Source organism: Protomyctophum parallelum (genome assembly GCF_964188405.1).
Source record: "Protomyctophum parallelum genome assembly, chromosome: 9".
In the NCBI taxonomy this organism is placed as follows: Eukaryota; Metazoa; Chordata; class Actinopteri; order Myctophiformes; family Myctophidae; genus Protomyctophum; species Protomyctophum parallelum.
In genome coordinates, this window is record NC_139706.1 from 37,463,144 (window position 1) to 37,487,622 (window position 24,479).

Genomic DNA, 24,479 nt, shown 5'->3' on the forward strand with positions numbered 1-24,479 from the left:
TATTAGTGCAGCCGGCGAAAACTAATTGTTCTCAATAGGCCCGAAAATTATGGTCAGCTCCATATATGGAGCTGACATGTTACGTTGATCTGACCCTCATTCCAAAGTGCCAGCGCTCGCCCAGCAGTTTACTGTTACCCAGGCAGATGCATGCATGCAGTTGCTTCTCCCCCCTCAGGCATCTTATGTTAAACAATGGGAGAGGAGCAACTGCAGACTGCTCATATATGATGACTTATTGTGACCGTAGGATTTCATGTCACTCAGTCCGTCACACCTCGTGACACTCTCCATATATGGCCGTCTCCATATATGAAGATCACGACACTGACCCTGGATAGCCATACATGGAGAAGACTGGCTCATCACCTAGACCTGCATATATGGAGCCGGCCAGCTACATCTGACCTCACGGACAACAAATTAATAGTTTAACTCCTACTTCTTAACTTTTGCGTATTAAGAAGCTCCGTTGTTTCAGCGAGCTTATTTACAGGTAGTGTATGACTATTTGTCATCTCTCTTACATCCAAGACATTGCAATTAACATGTATGTCCTGACTTCATTTAATATAGCATATTAGGAAATTATTATGGTAAATGGTGATGAATTGCAGCTGCGTGATGACATTTATTGCTTCAGCTCTCGTGTCATTAGCAAATTGGGCTCAGAGACTTGGACTGCTCAGAGCGCCTATGAATATCACTTTTATTGAGCTGCACGTCCTGCAGCTCTGCAGAATGACTGTCACTGTGTGGTAATGAGCGTCTTTTGCCTTTTACTCATTCTCTCATCCTTCCCGAGGGGCTGGGATCTTTGTATTTAGTGACGATCCCCCTTTTTTTCTTTTTTTTTTTTACTTTAGAGAGAAAAATATATATTTTTAAAATCATATCTCTCCTCTTCAAAATCATTAAAGTAAAGTAAAGATATCAATATTTAAAGTATCTTTTACTTATTTGTCTCTTGAAGTAACTTCTGAAAACCTCCTGAACGATACAAAATAATTAAATATGCTCTTATAAACTCTTCTGAAACGTTGATTGATTACATCATTGTCCTATTTAATACTTAATTGGCTGTTGATGGTAACGTAGCCAATCTATCTTTCAAAATCAATTGATGGGTAAAAGGAATCGTTTTAGTTGTTGACGTAATTAAGAACTTTCGAGTTGGGAGGGTACTAGTACACAAGTAGGCTATATATGACCTAGTTGTGTGTATCTCACAAGTTGCTAGTTTCAGATGAAACAGTACAGTACATACTCACCCAAACCATTTAACGTTCTCTCTGAAAATTATCCAAAAAGAAAATACAATACGGTCGATGGTGACGTAATTACGATATGTTTCAATATTGGTTGGGTAACGGGTATGTATGTATACAAGTATGTTAGTTGAAAGTATACTGTGGTCGGCTGGTGTATGTATGGTAGGTATATATACTAGTTGTTGATGGTGACGTAAAAAAAGATATGATTCAATTGTGACAATCGAAATAAGATATGTTTCGATTGCCATTCCCAGTTCCTGCTTACTGATGCATGTGTCCCTAGCGATGACATCAGGGAACGACAGTTTTCTACCTCTGGTTTGCTTTGAGGCAGGGTTCCAGAGAAGAAGGGAATATATAACCTCATTGTCAGCTCTGTAGCAGTGGCCGGCAATCTGTGTTCTTCTGGATCAGACTAGTGAAGAAACACGGGGAAGGTTGCCGTATATTAGATTAGTCAATGGGTGTCTCTTCCAAGACAGATTTTGCGCTCTCATTAGAAGGCGGGTAAGTGCCATCCAACCGTTTCTCTAATTTCTTTGAAAGTGTCAATGTCTCGGAGCCATAAAGTAGAATCGGCACAACGGTCGTCCTAAATATTTTTACTTTGAACATCTTACTAAGCTGGTATGACCAGATCTTATGCATGTCATTGCAGGCTGACCAGGCCATACCCTTCCTAGTTTGAAAGTCTTTTCGGAAGAAGATATATATGAACCCAAATACTTGTAGTCATCAACCTGTTTCAGAGGAGTGTTAAGTGTTTTTATAATGTCGTTATTGTTGGATTTGCATACATTTACATATAACAGGTATACAGGCTAAACAGTCTCTGGAAAGTACTCTTTACACATACTTATTTATATTTATTTAGTATTAAAAAAATCTGCGAAACTACGCTGCATCAATGATTTTATTGGGTAGGCCAGGGGTATTCAACTAGTTTAGGCCGGGGGCCACAACTGTAGAATGATTTTGCGTGGGGGGCGCACAGCATGCAGCGTGCTCAAACACGAAGATTTATGTATATATCATACATCTGCACAGTAATGAGCAGGATAATATGTCTATACAGGTATATGCTACCTTAGAATAGATGTAGACCTATTTGACAGTGCATAAACAATTTTGTCTTGACATTAACGACTAATTTCTCTCCAAAAGCCCTTGAATTTGATTGGTGAAACATCGGTGGGGTGGTCTAGGGCTCTCCAAAATCTGTATCAGCAAATATGGCATCGGTCAGGTTCTACTCGTAGTGTGGATGTGAGTGAGTGTTACACAGAGCTCAGACATTACAGAATGATATGGATCCTAGCCTGCCATCACTGTTTCCCCCGTTCTGTGAGCCCAATGATAGAAGAGGTTGAGATAACAAAAGCAAACGAAGGGAAGAATCATGTGTCATCCTTCATTTCACTCTCTTTTTTTTTCAAGTAAGAAGAAGAAGAAAAAAGACTCTGGCCTGAAAGAATCCTAGAAAGTTGCTGCAGTGCATAAACTGAGCTAAGCGCTTGTGAGCATGAAGTCCCTAGTCTCTGAGCTACAGTATGGCACGTCCTGTCTAAACAAATCAAAAAGTACACAGTAAAATCCTCTGTGTTACCCATGGTCCATTTGGTTACATTTGTACACTCTGAGTTAAATTGAACTCTGAGGATTTTACATTGCACTCATGTGGGACTGGTTTAATTGGTGGAATGGAAATGAATCGAAGCATGTCCGTTTTTAAATATTCTCCTCTTGTTTTTTTTTATATTTTACATAACGTGTTTTGATAAACGTTATAAGCATGCGGTGCTTAATGATCTGCTTTCTGCACCATGCTGTTTTTCTTTTTTAGTTTCTCAGCTCCTCTACTGTCATGGGATTAACTTATCTCTCCTGCAGGCACAACTCAGAAGCTAAACTCTGCATCCTTAACTCTTAGAAAGAGTCCAGGAGCCAAGCCCATGTGCACAAAGTACAGTGAGGTAAACTGGCCTACCAGCAGCATTGCCAAGGCAGGGTTTAGAAGAGCTGAGTGCCAAGGAGAGGTGGATTCTGTAGGGGTTGGCATGCCACCACACACCAGCATTTGGCCCATACACTGTTTACATCTGGTCTTAAATAGTTGCCACGAACACCATTATTGTCAATTTAACATCTTTACATGTATGTTTAGTGCTACAGACAATTTCTTTCTCAGATGAACACAATATTGAATTCCTGTAAATCACTGGTTCTCACAGCAGGGTCCGGCGACCCCCAGGTGTCCTTGAAGGGGTTCCAGGGAGTCCCCAACAAAATGAAAGACTTTAACCACTTAAGCTACAAGCTCCCAACGTGTTATTTATAAAAAGATTTATAAAATAATAAGGGTAATAATAATAAGGGTAATAATAATAATCTACTCAGGCTTTTGTGAACAACCCAGATAGTTGCTTGATTCAGTATTTTGATATGCTGTATCAAAATACAGTATAATTATACAGTATACATATTGCCCTATATTATACGGTAGGCCTATACATATTGCCCTTGTAATACGTGATTTACGTTTTTTCAATAACGTTTTCATTTATTTTTAATTATTTATTTTGGAAAAGGAAAAGAATTGGGAAAAAACTATAAACTAAAATACGTATTAGAAGGGCAATATCTGTCACCAGAACCAAGGACTGGTGTTTTGGATTAATCTAATATGGTTAAAATGGAATTTGGGTTTGTATAGGAAGGGGACGGGGTAGCTAAAATGGATACTCAAGCAACTTAAAAACTGTTTCAGGGTGTTCACAAAAGCCTGAGTAGATGGTGAAATGCCATATTCCTCTTCTTGCCTATTAATGAAGAAACGCCCCTCTCACTACTCTTGCTCAGCAGCATCAAATTTATTCAAACAGTGACGTTTCGGTCCCTTTGGACCCTCATCAAGAGTGTCTTGTGACGCTCTTGATGAGGGCCCAGAGGGACCAAAACGTCAGCAAGAGCAGTGTGTGGGATTTTTCTTCATTAATGGTAATTTGATGCTGTCCAATGCACCTGCATCTTAGCTAAGTGGATGTGCGAATATTTCCTCTGCAAAAAACTATTCTTTCCTAAAACATGTTTTTGTTTTTCTGGGTTCAGTGTGGCCTCTAGCAGTACCAGGGAATAGACAGAATCCAGTTAGGCTATTGCGTTAGAAGTTACAAGATGACCATGTTTTGGTGACTCGAAGTGTATGGAGGATATTTGACCTGAACTATATACAGACAAGCGCATCTCATTATTATCAAATTCATTATGATTTCCTGAAAATACGGATGACTGTAAGTGTAAGATTTAATACTGAACATGTATTCAGATTTCAGAACATTCATGAGTTATGTTCCACCATCCTGACTCCAGAATCTACCTCATACATAAGCAAACAAGTTTGTTTGTCACACATTGGTCACAATTGTTATACAGCCGTGGGCATGGTTAAATTTTGGCAGTTTATGGTTGGATATTTTTGAGAAATGACGACTGGATGATAAAGAAAATACATAGTACATAATGGTTAATACTCTGCTCTTACAATACTGTACGAGTCGAAATTGTGGTACAGCACATGCTAGAGCGCTATGCTCACCTTAAAATAGCACACAGTATGGCACAGACGGCAGACATTTTTTGGCTTGTAAATATGGAACAGAGGGGGATGCTAACACAAAGCTTGTTCCGACTGGGGTACTCACCATATACAAATAATATATATTCCGCACTGCTCGTCCCAAGATGGTTACTGGCCTCACAGCGGTATGTGCCATTGTCTGTTTTGTTTAGCATAGTGATGGTTAGTTCCCTGCCTTCCACAATCATACGCTCGATGTCTGGCAGCTCTCCACCATCTTTAGACCATAGCACAGGCTCAGGTCTAGGGATGGAAAAAAAATTAAGTAAATATAGTAGTATACAAAACAGTGGAAAATATAGTATTATTTTAAAAAGCAATTCAATATCATGCCAAGTTTATCTTATTTTGATGTTGGTGTTTATAATTGACATAAAAATGAACACTAAAATAAATCAATTAATAATTGCAGCTTACATGGGGTTGCCTATGGACACACACTCCAATTTGAAGTATTGACCTTCCTGTGGGATAATCACTGAATGTGTGATCTTCAGGTGGGGTGCATCTAAAAAGGACACAACCAAAACGGAGGATGTCATTAATGAAGTCATTATTATAATAGTTATATACTGTAAGTCTTTGACACACAATAGGTATTTGTTGTTAAGTAGGCTAGTTATCTTTGTATCCACTCTCTTAACCCAAGATCAATATGAAACTAAAGTTTAAATAGGTATTTCTTCTAATTTGTTCACATAATGAAATACTACATATATTATGTCTGTTCATTGTAATATCTTATATTTCCATCAGCGACCACTTAATAAATAAGTGTATCTATCTATTAAGGCTTCTAGGCGGTATCCTCTGGAAATTCTGTACTATTACTCCTTGAGTTTTTTTCTTCTAATTTAATCAACATCAAATCACTAGATTTGTTTCAAGTGTCTCCCTGTTTCAAGTGTTTCCCATTAATCTCTTGACCCAAAGAATAATCCTCACTCCTCACCTAATGCCAAGCACATTCTAAATCCAGAAACACAATCTCAAATCTCGCAATTTACTTTCATTCTAGTCTCATCACTAAAACTACGGAGCCCCTGAGTGGCCAATTGGCCATGGTAAGAAAAATAAATTATCTTGTTTGAACGAGATATTATCTTGTTTGAACAAGATATTATCTTGTTTGACCGAGATATTAACTCGTTGGAACAAGATATTATTTTGTTGGAACAAGATATTATCTTTTTTTTTTTTCACTTAATTCTTATTGATGAAAAGACGAGATATTATCTATTTGAACGAGATATTATCTCAAACAAGATCATTTATTTTTCTTACCATGGCCAAACCGTACATATGAGGTTTCCATCCGACAGCGACAATATGCAGGACTGGTACTCACAGTGGACTTCTAGCACTTCAGTTGTCATGTATGGGCTGGCCAGAGACGCGTGCTCCACACTGCAGGTGTAAGCCACCCCGTCATCCCGCCTGTCCACCAGGAACTGGAGGCTGCTCTTCACTGTAAACGACTTCCATGTGGCATTCACCTCCTTAGTGCCTGCAGAAAGCCAGTGAAGGGCACCATACTTAATTAACTGTGGAGCCCACAGCGGAGACATCTGTAAGTTGTTCAGGAATTTTCACATGCAGCATTCTTTGTGAATTCATTTATTTGGGAAAAGAAGCCCAAGAAATTACAGACATAGATGGATAGATTAGATAAGACAGACAGACAGATCAGACTTCGCTGAAGTCTGCAGAGTCCATATACTCCCACAGTGAAGCTGTCACTGTATTTCAGGAGGGTTGCTAGTGTTACCAGAGAGAGAGAGAGCGATCATACAGTATGCAGAAGCAGCATTTCAGTATGTGAAAAGGTAAGCTTGGGAAAAGGTGAGGACCTAATACTTTATTGTGGAAACAAAATGCACTCAAGCAATTTAACTTAAACCTCATTCACTGCCAGAGTTTCTTTTCTTTTCAAAATCTTTTTATTAAAGATTTTTGACAAACCCAGGGGCAAGCATTAAACAGAGACATATCAAATATGAAAATAAAAAATAAAACTCCATCCCCTATCCCACCCACCCCCCACCTACAATCCCAAGGATAGTCGGAAAATACATAAATCTATATACACATACACGAAATACATGCATACATAATTACAAAAAATTAAATAAAAATAATAAAGCAGATTTTAATAGCAGAGCAGAATTTGTTTCAGTTGTGGTTGGCGTGGCCGAGGCATAGGCACGGCACACTATACCGTTTGTGTGTTGTGGTAGAATGTCATAAACGGACCCCAGGTTTTGTAAAACTTTTTTTCAGAGCCGGCAATTGAAAACCTTAACATCTCCAACTCGAGACAGGACATTATATCACGAAGCCCACTGCCAGAGTTTCTCTAGAACAGTCTGCCTACACTGCCAGCGATTTTGATCCTTTTTACTAATCTTTCAAGACCCACAGAATATTTAGTTCTATGACATGTAAAGACCAAATATCTCAAAAGAAAGACGAGAGTCTCTACTTTCATCGGGGGGGAAAGTATGTCACTGCGATGTTCCGTTCTTTAGTTAGGCCTATTGAATATTGCTTGTTTTCACAAAAAATGCTGTCTGGGAACAATCAATCTGAGAAAAATCATGTAACATTAGACTGGACCGGCCGACTTTTTGAAAGATCATGTTATTTCTGGGTGTACATAATTTCAGAGAAAAGTCCTTAATTCAACTCTTGAGGGCCCTCTCTTCCACCCAGTGTAAAGTGGCGGTTAACAGGCAGCATCATTGTCTTCCATAGATCATCTAAACAAAGCACATTTTATAGCCTACAGTAAAACATTTTAAGCTCTAACATAATGTACAGGATGAGTTGAGACTTTCTTGGCCTCATTTCCGAGTAATCACACCGTGCATAATATATGTATATGTATGTCCATCCATTTTGTTCAAGTGGTCTCTAGCCAGGAACTGCATACTGTATGTGCATAATGACTTGGGATGAGCTCTGAGTCCATTAGAACTTAGAAGCGGGGTTTAACTGCTTATCTATGATAAATATTAGAACATATCTTCAGGAGTCTCAAACTATGTCAACTGTAACAAAAGTACCCATTTCTAACCATTATTTACACTCTGGACCACAAAGAGGGCTTTTTTGGAAGCTCCATTTTCTTTTCATGTTTTAATACTTTAGCTTACAGTGTGAGCTGCTGCATTTGACACGCAAGTTTTGCTTCCTTTCAATTGGTTATGGATTTTAATGTACTACCATTCCGTGTTGCTTGATGAGAGAAACTTGTACCATCCGCACAATACAGTAGCTATAGTAAATTGGAGGCTATGGACACATACTATATGGCATGTTATTATGAATATGAATTACTAGTGTGTAGTTGCCCCCAATGCATGCCCCCATGTGCTTTGGAATGAGCATGACCCAATGCATCCAGGGGAGGCTACAACTTACTTTTAAACCTTTTTTTTAATAAAATACAAACTACAAACGTAGTTTAATACACTTTGGGCCGATTCATACTCCTATTTTAGAGCCGAAACAAAGCCGGTTCTGGGCTAGGGCCGTATTTAGTTAAGCTCTATAAAAGTCAAATCATACTCCTCACGGCTAACACCGAACTCGCTTGTAAATACTGGAGGTCGTTGACATGACATTTCTGGCTGGGAAATGAGCCTTGCATACCGGGTAAATATCTGACTGGCCCTGGCTGACTGGTGCGCCCTCCAGCCAGTCAAAAACACCCTGGTCCCTGCTGTCCTGGGGGGTCGACCCCTGCTACAGCTCGAAGGCTGGGCTCCACTGGGTGTGTTGCGTAGGCGCTGCATTCGACCTGCTCCACTGCGGGCGTTTGGAAGGCACGTCATCATTGGATTTGGGTAGTAGACGGTGGACCGTCACATATCTACATTAATTTCATTGTATGTGGTTTTAATGATATCAGAAAAGCACATATACCGGTATATGAATTAAAGTTCTCAGTCGCCACGACTGATTTCAGTCTTTTTGATTCCATAGAACTAGAAGCCATCATCATCACGTCTTTGGAGCATCAGCGAAAACATTCTCTCAATGCATCGCGTGCATCATTTTACATATTGTGTTAATTGTTTAGGAATCAGCGCAGTAGGGAGACTGGGAGGGGGCGTCTCCTTTCATGCTGTTTCATAAATCACACATTAGGACTTTTCAACCGTGAGACTTTATTTTTACCTTGAGTGACTTTAAAAGTGTTGTGCAAACATTATTACCATCCCTGACTGTAACTGATGAGTAACACTAGAATCAGGATAAAACATGTGGCGCACCGCAGGCATTGATTTGACAGTTTCTTTGATTAATTAGTGTCAAAAGACTTTTCTCCACACTGGGACAAGTGTCTCATAAAGAGAAACAATAGAGTAAGATGTAAAATATCAAACTCTGTTACCCATCATCGATCTGCAACGTGTCATGTTGGACGCTAAGTGTGTTTGCTTGCTTGTGTGTGCATGAAATCAATCTGTTCTTTGTACTAGTAGTGTGGGATTTCCATTCTCTATAGCAGTGGTTCTCAAAGTGGGGTCCGGGGACCAAGGGTCCTTATTCTCCTTGACCTACAAATGCCTTCTGAATCTGTAGTTCTACATACAAGCTCACAACCCATTGCATCAGCATCACAATCTGCTATTTTCCCAAAATCTTGAATATCTTGAAAAATATTTTCAAATTCATATTAATTTGGGGGATGTTGACATTAAATAAATAAATAAAAATTAAATATTAAACAGACTGCTTTATATGGTTTAGAATACTGAACCTGTCACCTATCAATTGTTGAAAAACAAATCACCAGAGCATGAAATACAAATGACATGTTTTTCTATTACACCTGCTGTCGCCCAGGAACTTTTTGTGCAGGCAGGGCCCCCTGTGGGGAAGGAATTGACTGACAGGCATTAATCTACCACAGAAGTAACAGGCTGCCCCCAGCACTTGTTCACATAAAAAAGCTTTTCATACAAATAAAACTAAAAAAAACAGAATTGACCTGATACTTTTTCAAAGTAAAGTTCCTCACTTTGTTAAAGGTGTAGTGAAACGGAAATGGTGGGCATTTTATTTTGAAGTTTCGGCTTGAAACACTGGCTCTGAAGTTTCTGAACCAATCAGAGCATCGCATCCCTCCAGGCTATGGGGTTTTAAGTCTGACTTCCTCTCACGTGCAGTTTCGTTTGTAAACAAAGTGACAGAGAGACGTGGGGCAAAGCCAGGGGTTTATTTCTAACCTATAGACGCCTTAACAGACGACGTCACACTGATAAGCAACAGCATGCGCGCGCATAACGGCAGCAGAAGAACACCACCTCTCATAAGATGCAATGGAAAAGAATCAATGCTGTTTTTATTCCAGTGTGGAGGAAGAATGATTAGGATTTTTATTGTGATCTCTCGCCCTTGAAATATATAATCCATTGGTTATCCATTTCCCCATGGAAATGACATCAGTTGCTTCATTACAAACTAGCCTTTAATTGCCTTTCAATAAAACCACATTTGGTTGACACAAGTATACGTGTTACTGATTATGGGGAATTTTACATTATTGTAATCCATTAAATATTTGCTGTACAATGGGGTGATGAAACTGAATATGCCATGGCACAAATCAAATAACTTATTTCACTAAACAATTAAACACAATGGGCACAAGGAATTGACACACATATTGTGAATTGAGGCAGCTCCAAATCAGGAGCGCATTCTTTTATCAAACAGATTCACATTACAGGTGGTTGGAAGAGGCGCTTTCCGTTGTCCTAAACCGGTGTGCATAAGACAGCAAATATAGGGAAAGCTCATCAACACGCCTACAGACACCCGATAAGGAGTTGGCAAAATGTATAATGGTTGTGTTGTCGCAAGATACCGTTTACAAAATTACAGATAGTAGAAGCTCCTAAATGCGTAATTCACGGAAGTGGTTAATGCTTGCGGGTAAGGCATGGGATAAGTGTAATGCTTAATTGGGTCGTCCACTCACAGTTGACAGTCTTTGTATTGAGTTTGTGCTTAAAATGTACTGTAAATTCTACAAACTGTTAATAAATATTTCAATCAATCAATCAAAAACGATAGAGCCCATAGTCAAACAAGTTTAAAGTTATGCTATTACTTATTATTACTCACATAGACCTTGTACATAGAGGGAGAGAGAGGTGGTGTGATGGATAGCAGGCCTAGTTGTGAATGCTGTGTGCCAACTCCCTATTGGCCTTTCAGGTATACTTGCATGTCATTTCAACAAGGAAACGTCATATCCCATCCCCTTTCCCTTCAATCATAATGCCATGCTGGCCAGACACAGACAGTACCACCAAGACAAAAACGCTCTTGCAAATCTTCAACAACTCTTCAAGTGAAGTCTGCTCGGCACAATCAATTAAAAGACCTGTGTAGAGCTCAAGGTACTGCCATCAAACTGAGAGGACCTCTCCTTACACATCTTCACAGACAGACAGACAGACAGACAGACAGACAGACACATATACATATACATGCATGCACAAATTGCACACAGTTTTCAATTCATTATGCTAGTTAGGGCCAGTATTGTGAAGTAATAAGATTCAACATGAACGTGAAGTGAAGGTACATATTTGACTACATGATGAGAGGATATTACATCACCATTGAAAATCCAGGACCATACAACAGACGTACCTTGCACCTCCTTGTCATTTCTGAACCACCGGATGTTAGCAGCAGGTTTGCTGCCGGATGTAATGCACGTCAGAGTGATCATGTCTCCTTCCATGGCAGGTTTTGTGAACCCAGTGATCTCAGGCCGCAGCGGCATGCCTACAGTACAAAAAAGCAAGACACATTGAGGTTAAAATTTCCACAGACCATGCTACGTACATACTAGCGTCATATCCAGGGGTGTACTTGTACATCATGTCCAGGGTGTGTACTTGTACATCATGTCCAGGGGATGTACTTGTACATCATGTCCAGGGGGGCGTACTTGACGTGCGCTGAACTGAGGCGAAATAACATTACAGTACTTGCTTGAGGAAATACTGTTCTGGTACTTTATTAACTCATTAAATCCGGATTAAGATTTAAAATATACTGTATTAGCCCAAATGTTCTATTTTGGGGTCCCTGGCACAAAATATTTTTCAAATGGGGGTCAGCGGCCAGATACATCAATTTGGGGGTCCTTGGCACGTAAAAGTTTGAGAACTGATTTAGAAGGCAGCCTCAGGTCTTAATGGGTTAATTGGCAAACAGTATTATTAGGAGTGGAAATGTCCTTCGGGCAATTTGATTTAGTTGGCATACAGAGATACCTCTCCCTGCTGCCCATGCCAACTAAACGGAATTACCCGAAGGGCATTTCTGTGAGTGCTGGTAGTCTCTATAGTATCTGAATGTAAAGGAACCTTTCAAGACCACACAACTATAATTTGTTGACTGGAGTCCCCCAGGAATCTATATAAAGCCCCCCCTCCTTTTTCCCCTCTACAACAAATCTCGCACCAAAATAGCACACAATGCGTCGTTGTGAGTTTGTAGACCTGCTATTTCCGCAGAATGTTTGTCCGAGAATAGGGACACTAGATTCATGTGGTTAAAATAAGTTGTGCCCACGTTCTCTTGTAATTCAGTAGCACAGTCTGTCATCATTATGACTTATTTTCAGTCTGCAAAGTTGAAGACGTGTGTAGAAACTTCTCCAAAGTTGCGAGAAACACCCAGCAAAGTTAAACAAACTGCAGCCATAGGACCAAGTATAAATAGCCATTAGCCAAATGTAATTGGCCTACGGAGACGGGGGCAGAGAGATCGATCATGTACTCACCCAGAACGGTGAGGTAGGCCTTGGTGGTTTTGACAGGCATGGTGAAGAGTGAACAGGTGTACTGGCCTTCGTCTGACAGGGTAACGTCACTGATGCTGATGGTGAGCTCCTGCCACGACGCTCGCATCAACTCGATCCGGTTGTCCCTCAGCGCTGTATGAACAGGGAGGAGGACATATAAGATTGTCTCAAATAACTGTGTTTAGGTGATAGGCCTGCTCACAATCTGTATCACTCTAAAGTGTACAGCCCTATATGCCGGTAATTGTATGACAAACAGTGAATAATAAAGCCCATCTACAATCTCGTCGCATCATAAGACCTGTGAAAATTAATGCATAGTATGTTGAAAGGTTGAAATTGTTATACTATATTAATATTTAATTGTAATAAAATCAATCGTTTACTGTACTGTACTGCTACTGTGACTTCAAATAATAGACATCAAACAATGCTTATGTAAAGCATTGGGCCAGCTGGGCCTACTGTTGGGTCGCGAGGGTATTGCAAGTGGGCCCCTCAAATAATTGGCAAAACACTGAGATTGTGTTCCATCTTGGATCACAAGCGATTGATTGATCATTAAAATAAACATGCTCAGAAAATGCACACCGTGCTGCCGTGTTAAGTAGTCGGACGGGTGGGCCGCGAATGCTTTCAAAGTTTTCAAGTGGGTCCTGATTCAGAAAAGGTTTAAAACCACTGATATAAACTATAGCCAATGAAACTATAGCCACTCTCTGGGAGGCAGTGGATCAGGGGTAGAGTGGCCGGATGGTAACCGCAAGGTTGCCAGTTCGAACCCGGGCTCCCCCAGAGACACCCAGAAGACACTGAACCCCTGGGGCACGGTAGCACAGTCTGTAGTGCTGTCGCCTCACAGCTAGAAGGTCCTGGGTTCGATTCCCTTTGGGGATGCTGTGGGCGCTTGGGGCGTGTTCCCTCCACCATGTCATCAGTGCCCATACCCGAGGTGGGGTTGGCGAAAGGGCCTTTCTGTGTGGAGTTTGCATGTTCTCCCCATGTCCCCTAGGGTAGGTACCCTCACAAAACATGCAGTAATCCTGGTCTCTAAAACTACCTCCCCCTGGCCAGCCAGGGCGTCAGGTGAAAAGAAGCAGCTTGGACTCCTCATACATAGAAGGAGGCATGAGGTAGAGCAAGTGTAGCGCCCAGGATTACATTAGATAATTGGCACTGGGTGAAAAAACTGCGTTGCAAAATCATGGGATAAAATTTTAAAAAAAGACACTGAACCCCTAATTGCTCCTGCTGCTCCGCTGCCATCGGTGTATGAATGGGTGAATGTAATGCACAATCTAGTTAAAGCGCCTTGGATAAAGGCGCTATATAAATGCACCATTTAAACATAAAGGTATAATGCACATTGAGAATATTTATAATAATTTTACAAGTGAAACAGTATAGCATGACAGTACTGAATTATAGAGAAAGATTAGACAGACAGACAGACAGACAGACAGAATGCTACCACTTCTGTGGCTGCTAAAGTAACTACTAATCTATACTACTAGGAATAATAATACCCTTTAGGCTTGTCTATTCATTTCTGAATAATCTTCTACGCTATCAAGATAAAAACCTCTTGGGATCTCTCAAGGAATTGGAGGCTTACCCCACTAAAGTGTTCATTCAAGAGTGACAACCCCTTATAATCCTCAGGAAACCATGCAGCAAGCTGAAAAAGGTAACGTGGAATCAACCTCGCTTATACTTCAAAATGTAGAATTCACCTAGTTTTCCCACCAGGGGAAAAAAACTGCGCTCCTCATTGAATAAATTACACTTTCTTAATCCTCACTCCCTTTAGGCAGCTCCCTAGTCCATACACAATATCTTTCATCTGAATCTGAACTGTGTTGGATTCTATTACACAGGGCAAATCTAGCAGAGGAGTTTATCAGTGTGGTCAATTTAAAGTGGTCCCTTATCAGATAGAAACACTCTATCTACACGGAAATTATTAATCACCATCTAGATTTGTGTCAGTGATAAATATGCACAGTCTCCATTTGTGCGGAAAGTAATTAAACCAAAATGGCTATTAGATTCACACAGACACACATTACAATAAATGCTGCTCTCCTTTAATTGCCATTAATTACAGTACAAGCTGGCATGTGATCATCACATAAATGTGAAAAATGATGGGCAATATATCCCAAACGCTAATGAGTTTATTACAGTCATTATTTGACCAAAAAATAAACAGAGTAAATAAAAACAATCTTTCAAGTTACCATTAAAATTTCATAGCAAGTGGTGCCACAAGAGAACAGGTTAATATGAGCTCTGGGGCTTAAAACAAACATTTGGTTTACTTTAGCAAAATGCATCCTGCATGTTCTTTGTAGTTGCACTACTGAGCATCGGAATGCCCAGAGGCTCTGGCAAAGAACAACAAACCCTTTGGTGGATGGATGCAAGAGAAAGGTGATAAAAACCACATAACTCAAGAGATATGGAGCTGAGACTTAGAGGATCAAAGAATTAAACACGATTACACACTTCCTTCTATCACTCTAGCTTGCTAACACTGAAATGAAAGACAAGATGAGCAAGGACTGAGGATGGTGTTTGCCCAATTTACCCCACAAATTTCTGAGAAACATTCTGACTAGAAACGTATATACCAGGGGAACAATTGGTCTCTTGTCTAAATACCAAAGCTGTAACTATTCTAAAGCAATGTTTAGACTAGCGTAGAAATACTCCCTGCCTACTGACTGGGGACATCTACATTCAATGAATGGGCTAAAACTGTGTGGAAACAATTCAGAAATGTGCATAAAATAAGCTCAAATCTAGTTTAACTTCATCTTTTGCTCCTGAGCTCTCTAGTCTCCATTCACTCTAACTGCATGTGTCATAATATGTTTAGTCAAAGCATTTTCTGTCACTGCTAAATGAAAAGCTTGGGTGACAATTTATGAGAGAACTTATTTAAAAAATGTTTATATTGGCACTATCCACTTTAGGGTTATTTTCGTCGAAAAGACCCCAGACCCCACTTTGAGAATAACTGAAGTATGAAAAAATGTCGGGAGAGTTTGATGCTTGTACGATTTTATTGTTAGATTTGATGCTGGAAGAAGTTAAATGCACCTGGCTGGGCATTACAATTGTCATGTTAATTTAAATCATATCAATGTAAATGTTCTTTTACATATCAATCAATCAATATACTTTTTCAATGGAGGAAGTGTACCGGTAGAAAGAGAGTATGTGTGTTAACTGTTATTTTGCGTTGCAAATATTTTCTGAGTAAAAGCATGTTGTTTGGGGATTCTTTTGCCTTGCCGTTTGCCACAATATTGTCCATTGACAGACTGATAGTATGAGTAGTATAAAGGTTTGAATAACGTAAAGACAAGTGTTATCTATTACTCAAGCAACATACCGTAGAGCCAGGGAACCAGCATTCAATCCAGGCTATATGCCCAGATGCTTGACAAAATCTGTCACAATCAGACCCAAATGCCAATGGCTGACAAAGCTCTTTTCTTGGTGCTTTAGGAAATCAATGTGATGAAAAGGTTCATTTCCCACAAACCCTAGATAGCTCCTATAGCTGTTCATTCTGCTTAGATGGCAGCATAAATCTGCTCCCTGACCTTGTATGTGCTACAGCCTTGCAGCCTGGCAGCTTAATGTGCCGTACATCTCCTCTGATGGAGGCCTTACCAAGGCTGTCTCAAATCAGTAACACTGACACCTCAGCTTCCCCCTTGGCGAGGCATAGTCTCGCTCTTGCCCACTGATGTCATAATGATGTTTGCCTTGTCTCCCTGCCACTCCTGTGCATCACAGACCATGTCAGTAGAAAGTCATTGTCAGGTTCACTCCAAGAACCATTGTCTGTCAGAATCCGAGTCTGCGGACACGTTGAATCAAAGGTTATCAAGATTCTTGAAGATACAACAGAGCTAATAATATATTTAATTTATATCTTATTGATTTTGCGATACGAGAGTATCTGCAATTTCAATCATAATATCGTATTTAGCTTGTAAGAGCAATCCACCAACCACTGCTGAACAAGCACTGAGCTCAAGTCCACGCTGCTTTGATGACAGGCCACCACATGGGATTATATTTTTGTGCGTGTGGTTGCACTCCACTATTGCTGCATTAGCAGTAGCACTGTCACATACTATTACACTGACATGTCTGATATCTGCTGCTAAAGTGATGTCTCATCTGCACTAGATACTGTGATTCCATTCTTATTTTGCTTGCCGCAATGTCTGCACTAGAAGCATTTCTGACTCATTTCATTGCTATTCTAACCACGCACAAGAGACTGTGATTATTACATACTGTAGTAACTGGCAACTGCCTCATTGTATTGCAATTATTGTCTCCACCAGAACAGCTAATCTCCGGCACCGTTAACCCGGTCGATGCCAAATTTTGCACACACACTCCCTGGATGCCAACGATGAACCTCTACCCCAAAATATCCAGAACGGACTGTTATAGCGCCACCAGGAGGCCGACTTTTGAAAAACACATTTTATGATATTACTCCTCCAGATTCTGTCCAAAGATCCTGCAAATTGTTACACAATACCTCGATAGTCATGTGTTCAAGTCGTTTCTGTCCAATATTTCATATTCCATCCTAATTGGCTAACATTAGCTTTCAGATTTTGCAGGATTGGCCCTTTTGAAACAAAAAGCCTCAAATCATGAACGCAGCGTGCAAATTTACGTGAAATCTTTCACAGACTGTCCTACTAGGCTGAGGAATATATCCCACCCTTTTCACATTGGCCTGTTATAGCACCACCAACAGGTGTATCTTTGCAAAACACATTATATTCTTCAACCCTTTCTTGGAATTGCAAATGTGAGCTTGTACGATTCATACTGAATCTGAATAAAGTCAGATTCCTTGTACGTGACAAATGAATACTAATAAACTCATTCTGATTAAAATGTAATGTTAAATGTAACACCACCATATTAGACTGAGAGACTTTGAAATGAACAACAAATGCCTCTCTACCTGTCATGATTATCCTTATTGAAAAGGGAATTAGGTAAAAGTTATGATGTTTAATTTGTCAGAATCGCCCAGCAACAAGCCATATGTAAGATGGCTGTGCAAGCCTTTCTTCCTTCACTCCTTTGAAAATTACAAGAGTTGGCAGACTGACAGTCAGCTCTTGTCTTTAGAACTGAAGAACAGAAGCAGTGGCTGGAGATATTACATGGCACTCACTACCGCCCTTCACTGGGCAGCAGACACATGTTAACTGATGTTCTGTCACTGCCAGGTGGAAACCTTGTAGGTCCAAAACCGTGAAGCCATCCTTGCTCTAGAAAGCGGCGCGCCAATGTTCCCATCTAGACCACCGGATAATCAGCAAAGACCTCCGAACATCGCGCATTTTATCCAAACCATGGAGAGCTCCGTAGATTCCGAGTTATTCAGCTTTTTAGTCAGCCTGTAAAAGCAAAAAAAAAAAAAAAATCAGCGATCTGGTTTGATATCAATAATAAAGCTTATCAGACGGAACGTTACACCAGAAGCAGTTGCCGGTTGGATTCCGTCAAGAATTTGGTGGCCTTTCACATTGCAAAAGAGCTATTTTTTTTAAATGTAATTTTTTTATAATAAGGAATTAATTTGGATAATGGCAATGGTGATATTGTAAAAGTTGTCACTTTATTAATTCCAAAGTTTTTTTTAAGGTTTGTACTGCATTTAACTTTCAACACAAAACCTTCAACTTTCAACACAAAACTGACTTTCTGTGTGTGGAATAAGTATTGCCTTTATTGACTTGACTGAGTGTCTTTGTGTTGGGTTGAAACCATTTACAGTGTTTTGAAGTATAACCAGGTAGGTTGCTGTTTGTTACACAGTGACCTTTGTAGGGGGTTTTATGATTCAAACCTTTAATGGTGGAAACCACTACATAAATAAATGGCGCCCGATGTGGGGGCATGATAAGGTCATGTATTAATACCACGCTATACAAAGAAAAAAATGGTGCTACCTAATTTGTGGTGGCGCTACCAAATTAAAAGGTAGGTGGCACCAGTGCTACGTACCTGTGAAAAAGTTAGTCTGGAGCCATGTCTGCAGCCATCTGCGACTATGAATGTATGCGTGAATGGGTGAATTGATGCACAATCTATGTAAATCGCCTTGGATAAAGGCGCTATATAAATGCACCATTTACCATTTATTGAATGTTCCTTTAACAGTTTGACTGTTTTTTACGATTATCCCGCATTTTAATCAACCCCCCTTCACTGCCGAGATTGTTGTATTACCTTTAGAGCATACGCTGAATTATTTGGGCTTTTAATCCGCGAAAATCCATCAAAAAAAGCTCCCGTGGTTTGTTATGATCTGTGTGTAGCATCCACCATCTTGGTGCACTCGGAAGACGCACACAAGATTGGTTTCAATGAGGCGTTGCATCCAATGCATTTCCATTGGCCTCAATTTCCCAGAAGCCCTAGCAGCCCACAGCATGTGACGATTTCCGGTTTCGGCATCACAGCGAAGGCATCCAGTCTCATACTCCGCGACGAAGACGGATTTTCTTTTGATTCATTACATTACGGCGGATTAAACACATAAAACAAAAGGCGGGTATGTCCGATACGGCAGCGACATTAACCTGGAGTAATCCATTCCAGGCACGGAAACTGTTAACAATTCAAAAATGTTTTTAAAAATAGTAAAACAAGGCAAACTATAGTTTAGGGATAAGGGGTTTAGCATGGGCGAAAATAGTGCCCTATCTAAAGTATGTATGCAAATGGAGAAACATGGAGACATGGAGATATAAGGTTTTTGCACGATACTATCTCTGTAGAGTGGTTTTGGACACTTCAAATTGGATGGGTTATTTTCTATCTAGTGTAAGGTAAGGTACGTGGTCCATGACGCTGAGCTTACAGAGATGGACATTTTTACAGGAGTTCAACTGTTCAAGCTGCTCTAAGCCAACGAATGTGCAGAAAGAGCAGTGGTAGTCACTAGTCTATATGGTAGAATTAGGTCAATACAAAAAACGCTAGTTTTGTGGATTCATTTATGGCCCCCAGTGCCCCCCACCAAATGACCGGAACTACTTAATAGTCACCAAAACCAGACCAGAACTCCCACCACGGGACTCAGGCAATCAATTCATACCTTTGCAACAACTATATTAATGGCAAGTATTTTCTACAGCATTACAGTAAGTCCAAAAATGTGAACTAACCCTTACATACCCTTACATGCACTGTTTAACCCTGTTAAGTCTTTTTTTTTGCTAAGTACGTACATATTCGTACCCCCAGCTATGGGACGTTATCAGCAGGGCTGCAAAGTCTCATCCTTTGAGAGTGAGAGTCACGCAATGTAACCTTTTACCACGCACCACGCCATACTTGCCATTTCACACGCTTATTTTGTACTCTCACAGTCTCACTAGTACTACATTATAATATTTTGACAGGGACACGGTGAGCCCGCCCTATTCTGCCTCTGATTTACTGGTAAGTTAACCAACCCAACGTAAGGAACCAGCCGTGATATGTAATTATTTATGCTACAATTTACAATTTAGGCATTTAGCAGACGCTCTTAATCCAGAGCGACTTACATTTAAGCAAGAACAAAAGCATGGGAATACATCACATAAAAGTATTAATCATGAAACATGCGTAAGCTAAGAAAGTAACAGTGGAATATCTATATAATGAAACTATATATACACTATACATATAAACTATACATATTTACTACTATGCTATACATATGTACTATGGCGTACTATGTACTATGTACTATGCTAATTATGAATATTAGTAACCCAACACAATAATTATTTGATGGATGGGAATTTGGATCTATTTATATAATTATATATTTAAAAAGGACTATAACTTCGATAACTCAGGTGGAAGGAGAACCAGGCAGGAAATAAAAAATTAGAAGTAATCTGATTACAAAAAGTACCAGGCATTGAGCCTTAATTTACCCAAAATAGGTATAAAACAAAAGTTTTGAATTGGCTTTAACAGGAATACTTTTTAGGAAAATGTTCAATATAAGATGAAAATACTTTAGAAAAGTGAAGTCAGCAAGCTTTAGTGTTTCAGATATGCCGTTTTAGTTCGGAGAGAAGGATAGAATCCACATTACAGCCAAGTTACAGGAAAATTCTCTCGCCCATGAAAAAGGCAACACAGGGCATACGTGTCAATTCTAGAAGATGTTGGCACGTCCTGTAAATCCAGGAAACAATGTAGTTCTATAAGTAAATGTAGTTCACAACTCAGAGTCAGTGAAGAGAGCAATGAAAGTTAGAAGGAGCCTGGTTGTCTGGGGCAAACGGGAAAAACAATTCTATCTATCGGCTGGGAGAGAAGTGATATGAAAAACCGGGATCAACGTGACAGATGACAATCATTCACAAACAATCAATGTACCGCATACCCATCAAGCCGCACCACGTATAGCCTACAAACCAATCAAGAAGCAACTTAGGGCGGGCTATAGCGTCTCGATGGATCACAGAGGAGCACTGCAGTGCGAGCAGAGCAGACATGCAAACCGCAAATTATTTTCTCATGCGCCACTGAAAAATCCACTTCAATTTCAGCCGGTATTTGAGCGACAAAGGGAATTAAATTATTGTATCTGAATATCCCCGGCCCCAGCTGGGGGCACAGTGGCACAGTCGGTAGTGCTGTCGCCTCACAGCTAGAAGGTCCTGGGTTCGATTCCTGCTGGGGACGCTGTGGGCGCTGGGGGCGTGTTCCCTCCTCCGCGTAATCAGTGCCCATACCTAAGGCGAGGTTGGCGAAAGGCCCTTTCTGTGTGGAGTTTGCTCTCCCCGTGTCCCCTAGGGTAGGTACCCTCACAAAAAACATGCAGTAATCGTGGTCTCTAAACTACCTCCCCCTGGCCAGGCGGGGCTCCTGATGGAGGGGAAAGGAAGTGGTCGGAATAACGTGTTCCTTCCATGCGTTACGTCCGGCTGGGGAAACTCCCCCCCTGTCAGGTGAAAAGAAGCAGCTTGGACTCCTCATGCATAGAAGGAAGCATGAGGTCTATCCGCTGCCCCCCTCAGGTTGGCAGAGGAAGTGTAGCGCCCAGGATTACATTAGATAATTGACACTGGGTGAAAAAATGGGTTGCAAAATCATGGGATAAAAATTATTATAAAAAAAACAGACGTTCCTACTAGGCAGAGGAATATACCCACCCTCACATTGGCTTTAAAAGTTTGCAGGATTTCCACGTTTTGAACAAAAAGCCTCAAATCATGAACACAGCGTGCAATTAACATGAAATCTTTTACGCACTTACGCACTACTAAGCGTGGGAAAGAAGAAATATCACCCTTTTCATATTGGCCTATTATAGCGCCACCAGGAGGCCACAACCTGACCTGGCCCCCCCGCGTATATATGAAGTGGTTGAGCCTATGGGAGCCTATGGGATCTGTACAACTCCGATCCTCTCCATTTACCTTGGTTAAAAAAAGGATTTTCAAAGCTCCATAACTCGGAAACTACGAGTGCTGTCCTTGGTGATCGTCATCCATATAAAGTGCGGATGTGCTGCACAGCTTAACTACACTTAATTGCTACCACCTAGCAGGACACAAATAATTAATGTATGTTTTGTAATCTAAATCTGCAAATAAGAAACTTTTATAGTGTAAACTATAAGTAGGCCTATATATAAAAATCACACCCGTGTGAACTGAGTGGTGCAACTCCCCTCTGTCTCTCCACCCCCTCCCCCCCCCTCCTCTCCTCTCTCTCTCATTAGCAGGCAACAGTGCAGCACTAATACTATCTCTCTCCCTCTGTTTCTGGCACAACAGCGCCCCTACTGGTAGTCAGTCATACTGGCGCTCATGAACACATACATAGGTGAACCAACACATAGGTGAACACGGACATTGCTGTTCCTTGGAGTGGTTGCACCACTCAAAAAAATTGGAATACTCGATTAAGGTAAACATACCTAAAAAATCCCACCAGTGTGAACCGAGTGGTGCAACTCCCGTCTATTGGTTCTCTGTATCGTTCCAATTTGTATCGTCCAAATTTCTTCTCTGTATCGTTCCAATTTCTTCTCTGTATCGTTCCAATTTCTTCTCTGTATCGTTCCAATTTCTTCTCTGTATCGTTCAATTTCTTCTCTGTATCGTTCCAATTTCACGCATGCGCACACCACTTGTGCTCATGACAACAGGATACAGGTACACGGACATTGCTGGTTGTAGGAGTGGTTGCACCACTCTGGTGCCCCCTACTGGTATAAATAAGTCACATACCCGTGCTCACTTATACAGGTACACAAACAGGTACACGGACATACAGGTACACAAACAGGTACACGGACATTGCTGGTTGTAGGAGTGGTTGCACCACTCAAAAATGTAATTGTACTAAGTGGCTTTCCACGGTCCACCACCGGTCCTGGCACTTCCCTGCCTGCTCAAGCCATGGGCTCCAGTCTTTGCAATTAGAGTGCGTTTGCTGCCGGCTATGCCTGCTCTGTGACTGTGTGGGTGATTCTGGCTATGTTCCAGGCCAAGTGATGCAAGCAAGGGGCTGCTTCTCCACACATGCGGATGCAATTAAGAGCAGGATAGGGCCTTGTTCCAGAGGGCCATTGTTCCTGCTTGCGCTCTCAAAGATCCCACAGAGCAGATGCTACTCAGATTGGACTAGCTTCCAGTGCTTGAGGTAGGGCAAGGAAGAGGAATAAGCTTGCAGCTAGGCAACAATCCATCCTTAAATGTTAAATAATGCCACAGAATGACATTTCTTCCATTCACATCCCAGCGAGAAATTATTTTTATTCCAATAGACAAGGATTTAAGCGCTGTTTATTTATTTATATTTGTTTATTTATTTGGTTTTATGTTCAGCATTTATTGTAGAGACAGGAAACAGTCAGGGAGTGTCATGGTCCACCTATCTCTACCCAGTAGTTATTTTGTTTAAAGGGCCACTTCACCCCTTTTGCAACCTTTTTCATGTGTTCAATATAATTTTTTTTAATATATTTTAGTCATGACGCCATCCATGTTCATGACCAAAACCCTATCATGAAAATGTGGTCTCACTTCCTTCCTGGACTACAAAGTCACGCCTCCATGCAGCCTCTCCCTCTCCACTAAAGCTAAAGCATTGTGGGCATTGTGGGAATTCAGCAATCTAGTCAAACCCAAGTCAAACACACAGACTTCATTATTTTTCTGGCCATAGGGTGCAAATTTCAAATTGTCCTATTATCCCTTTTACAATCCTAAATCCGCGCGTAACATTAGCTCAGGGCAGGGTGGCTGTTTAGCAACAATGCTGCAAACTTCGGCGGACACGAACACACGCCACGGAGCACGGCCAGCCTCCCGGGACCTCGCGAAAAAACACCCTCCGCTCCCGCCCCAATGTGCACACCTACAAACTGTTTACGTCTGAAAAACTAATGTAAATCGAAATGTTGTTTATTTTTGTTTCGTCTGTTCTGAAATGTAATATTTGAAGCTTTGTTATAGTTCATTTTATTTTGTATAGTAGTATAGTATAGTAGTATATACTATACTATACTATACATTTTTTGCCAAAAAAGCTTCTGCTTCAACTTCAGCCCATACCTTTCATTAAAATTGACCAAAATAAACTAACTAACTAACTAACTAACCTACTGAATAGTGCAGTATTTAAAGAGTATAAAGTAAGTGCAATAAAGTGT

General features: G+C 40.6%; 1 protein-coding gene across 1 annotated transcript in view; it reads right to left on the reverse strand.

Moving 5' to 3' along the window:
• Positions 1-24,479, reverse strand: part of cadm2b (cell adhesion molecule 2b) — a 167,069-nt gene that overhangs the window by 9,420 nt on the left and 133,170 nt on the right. The window contains exons 3-7 of the mRNA XM_083773804.1: positions 12,728-12,880; positions 11,584-11,721; positions 6,260-6,418; positions 5,329-5,419; positions 4,976-5,154 (exon numbers count right to left, since the gene is read on the reverse strand). Of these exons, the coding sequence (XP_083629930.1) occupies positions 4,976-5,154; positions 5,329-5,419; positions 6,260-6,418; positions 11,584-11,721; positions 12,728-12,880 (720 nt within the window). The remainder of the gene's footprint in view (positions 1-4,975; positions 5,155-5,328; positions 5,420-6,259; positions 6,419-11,583; positions 11,722-12,727; positions 12,881-24,479) is intronic.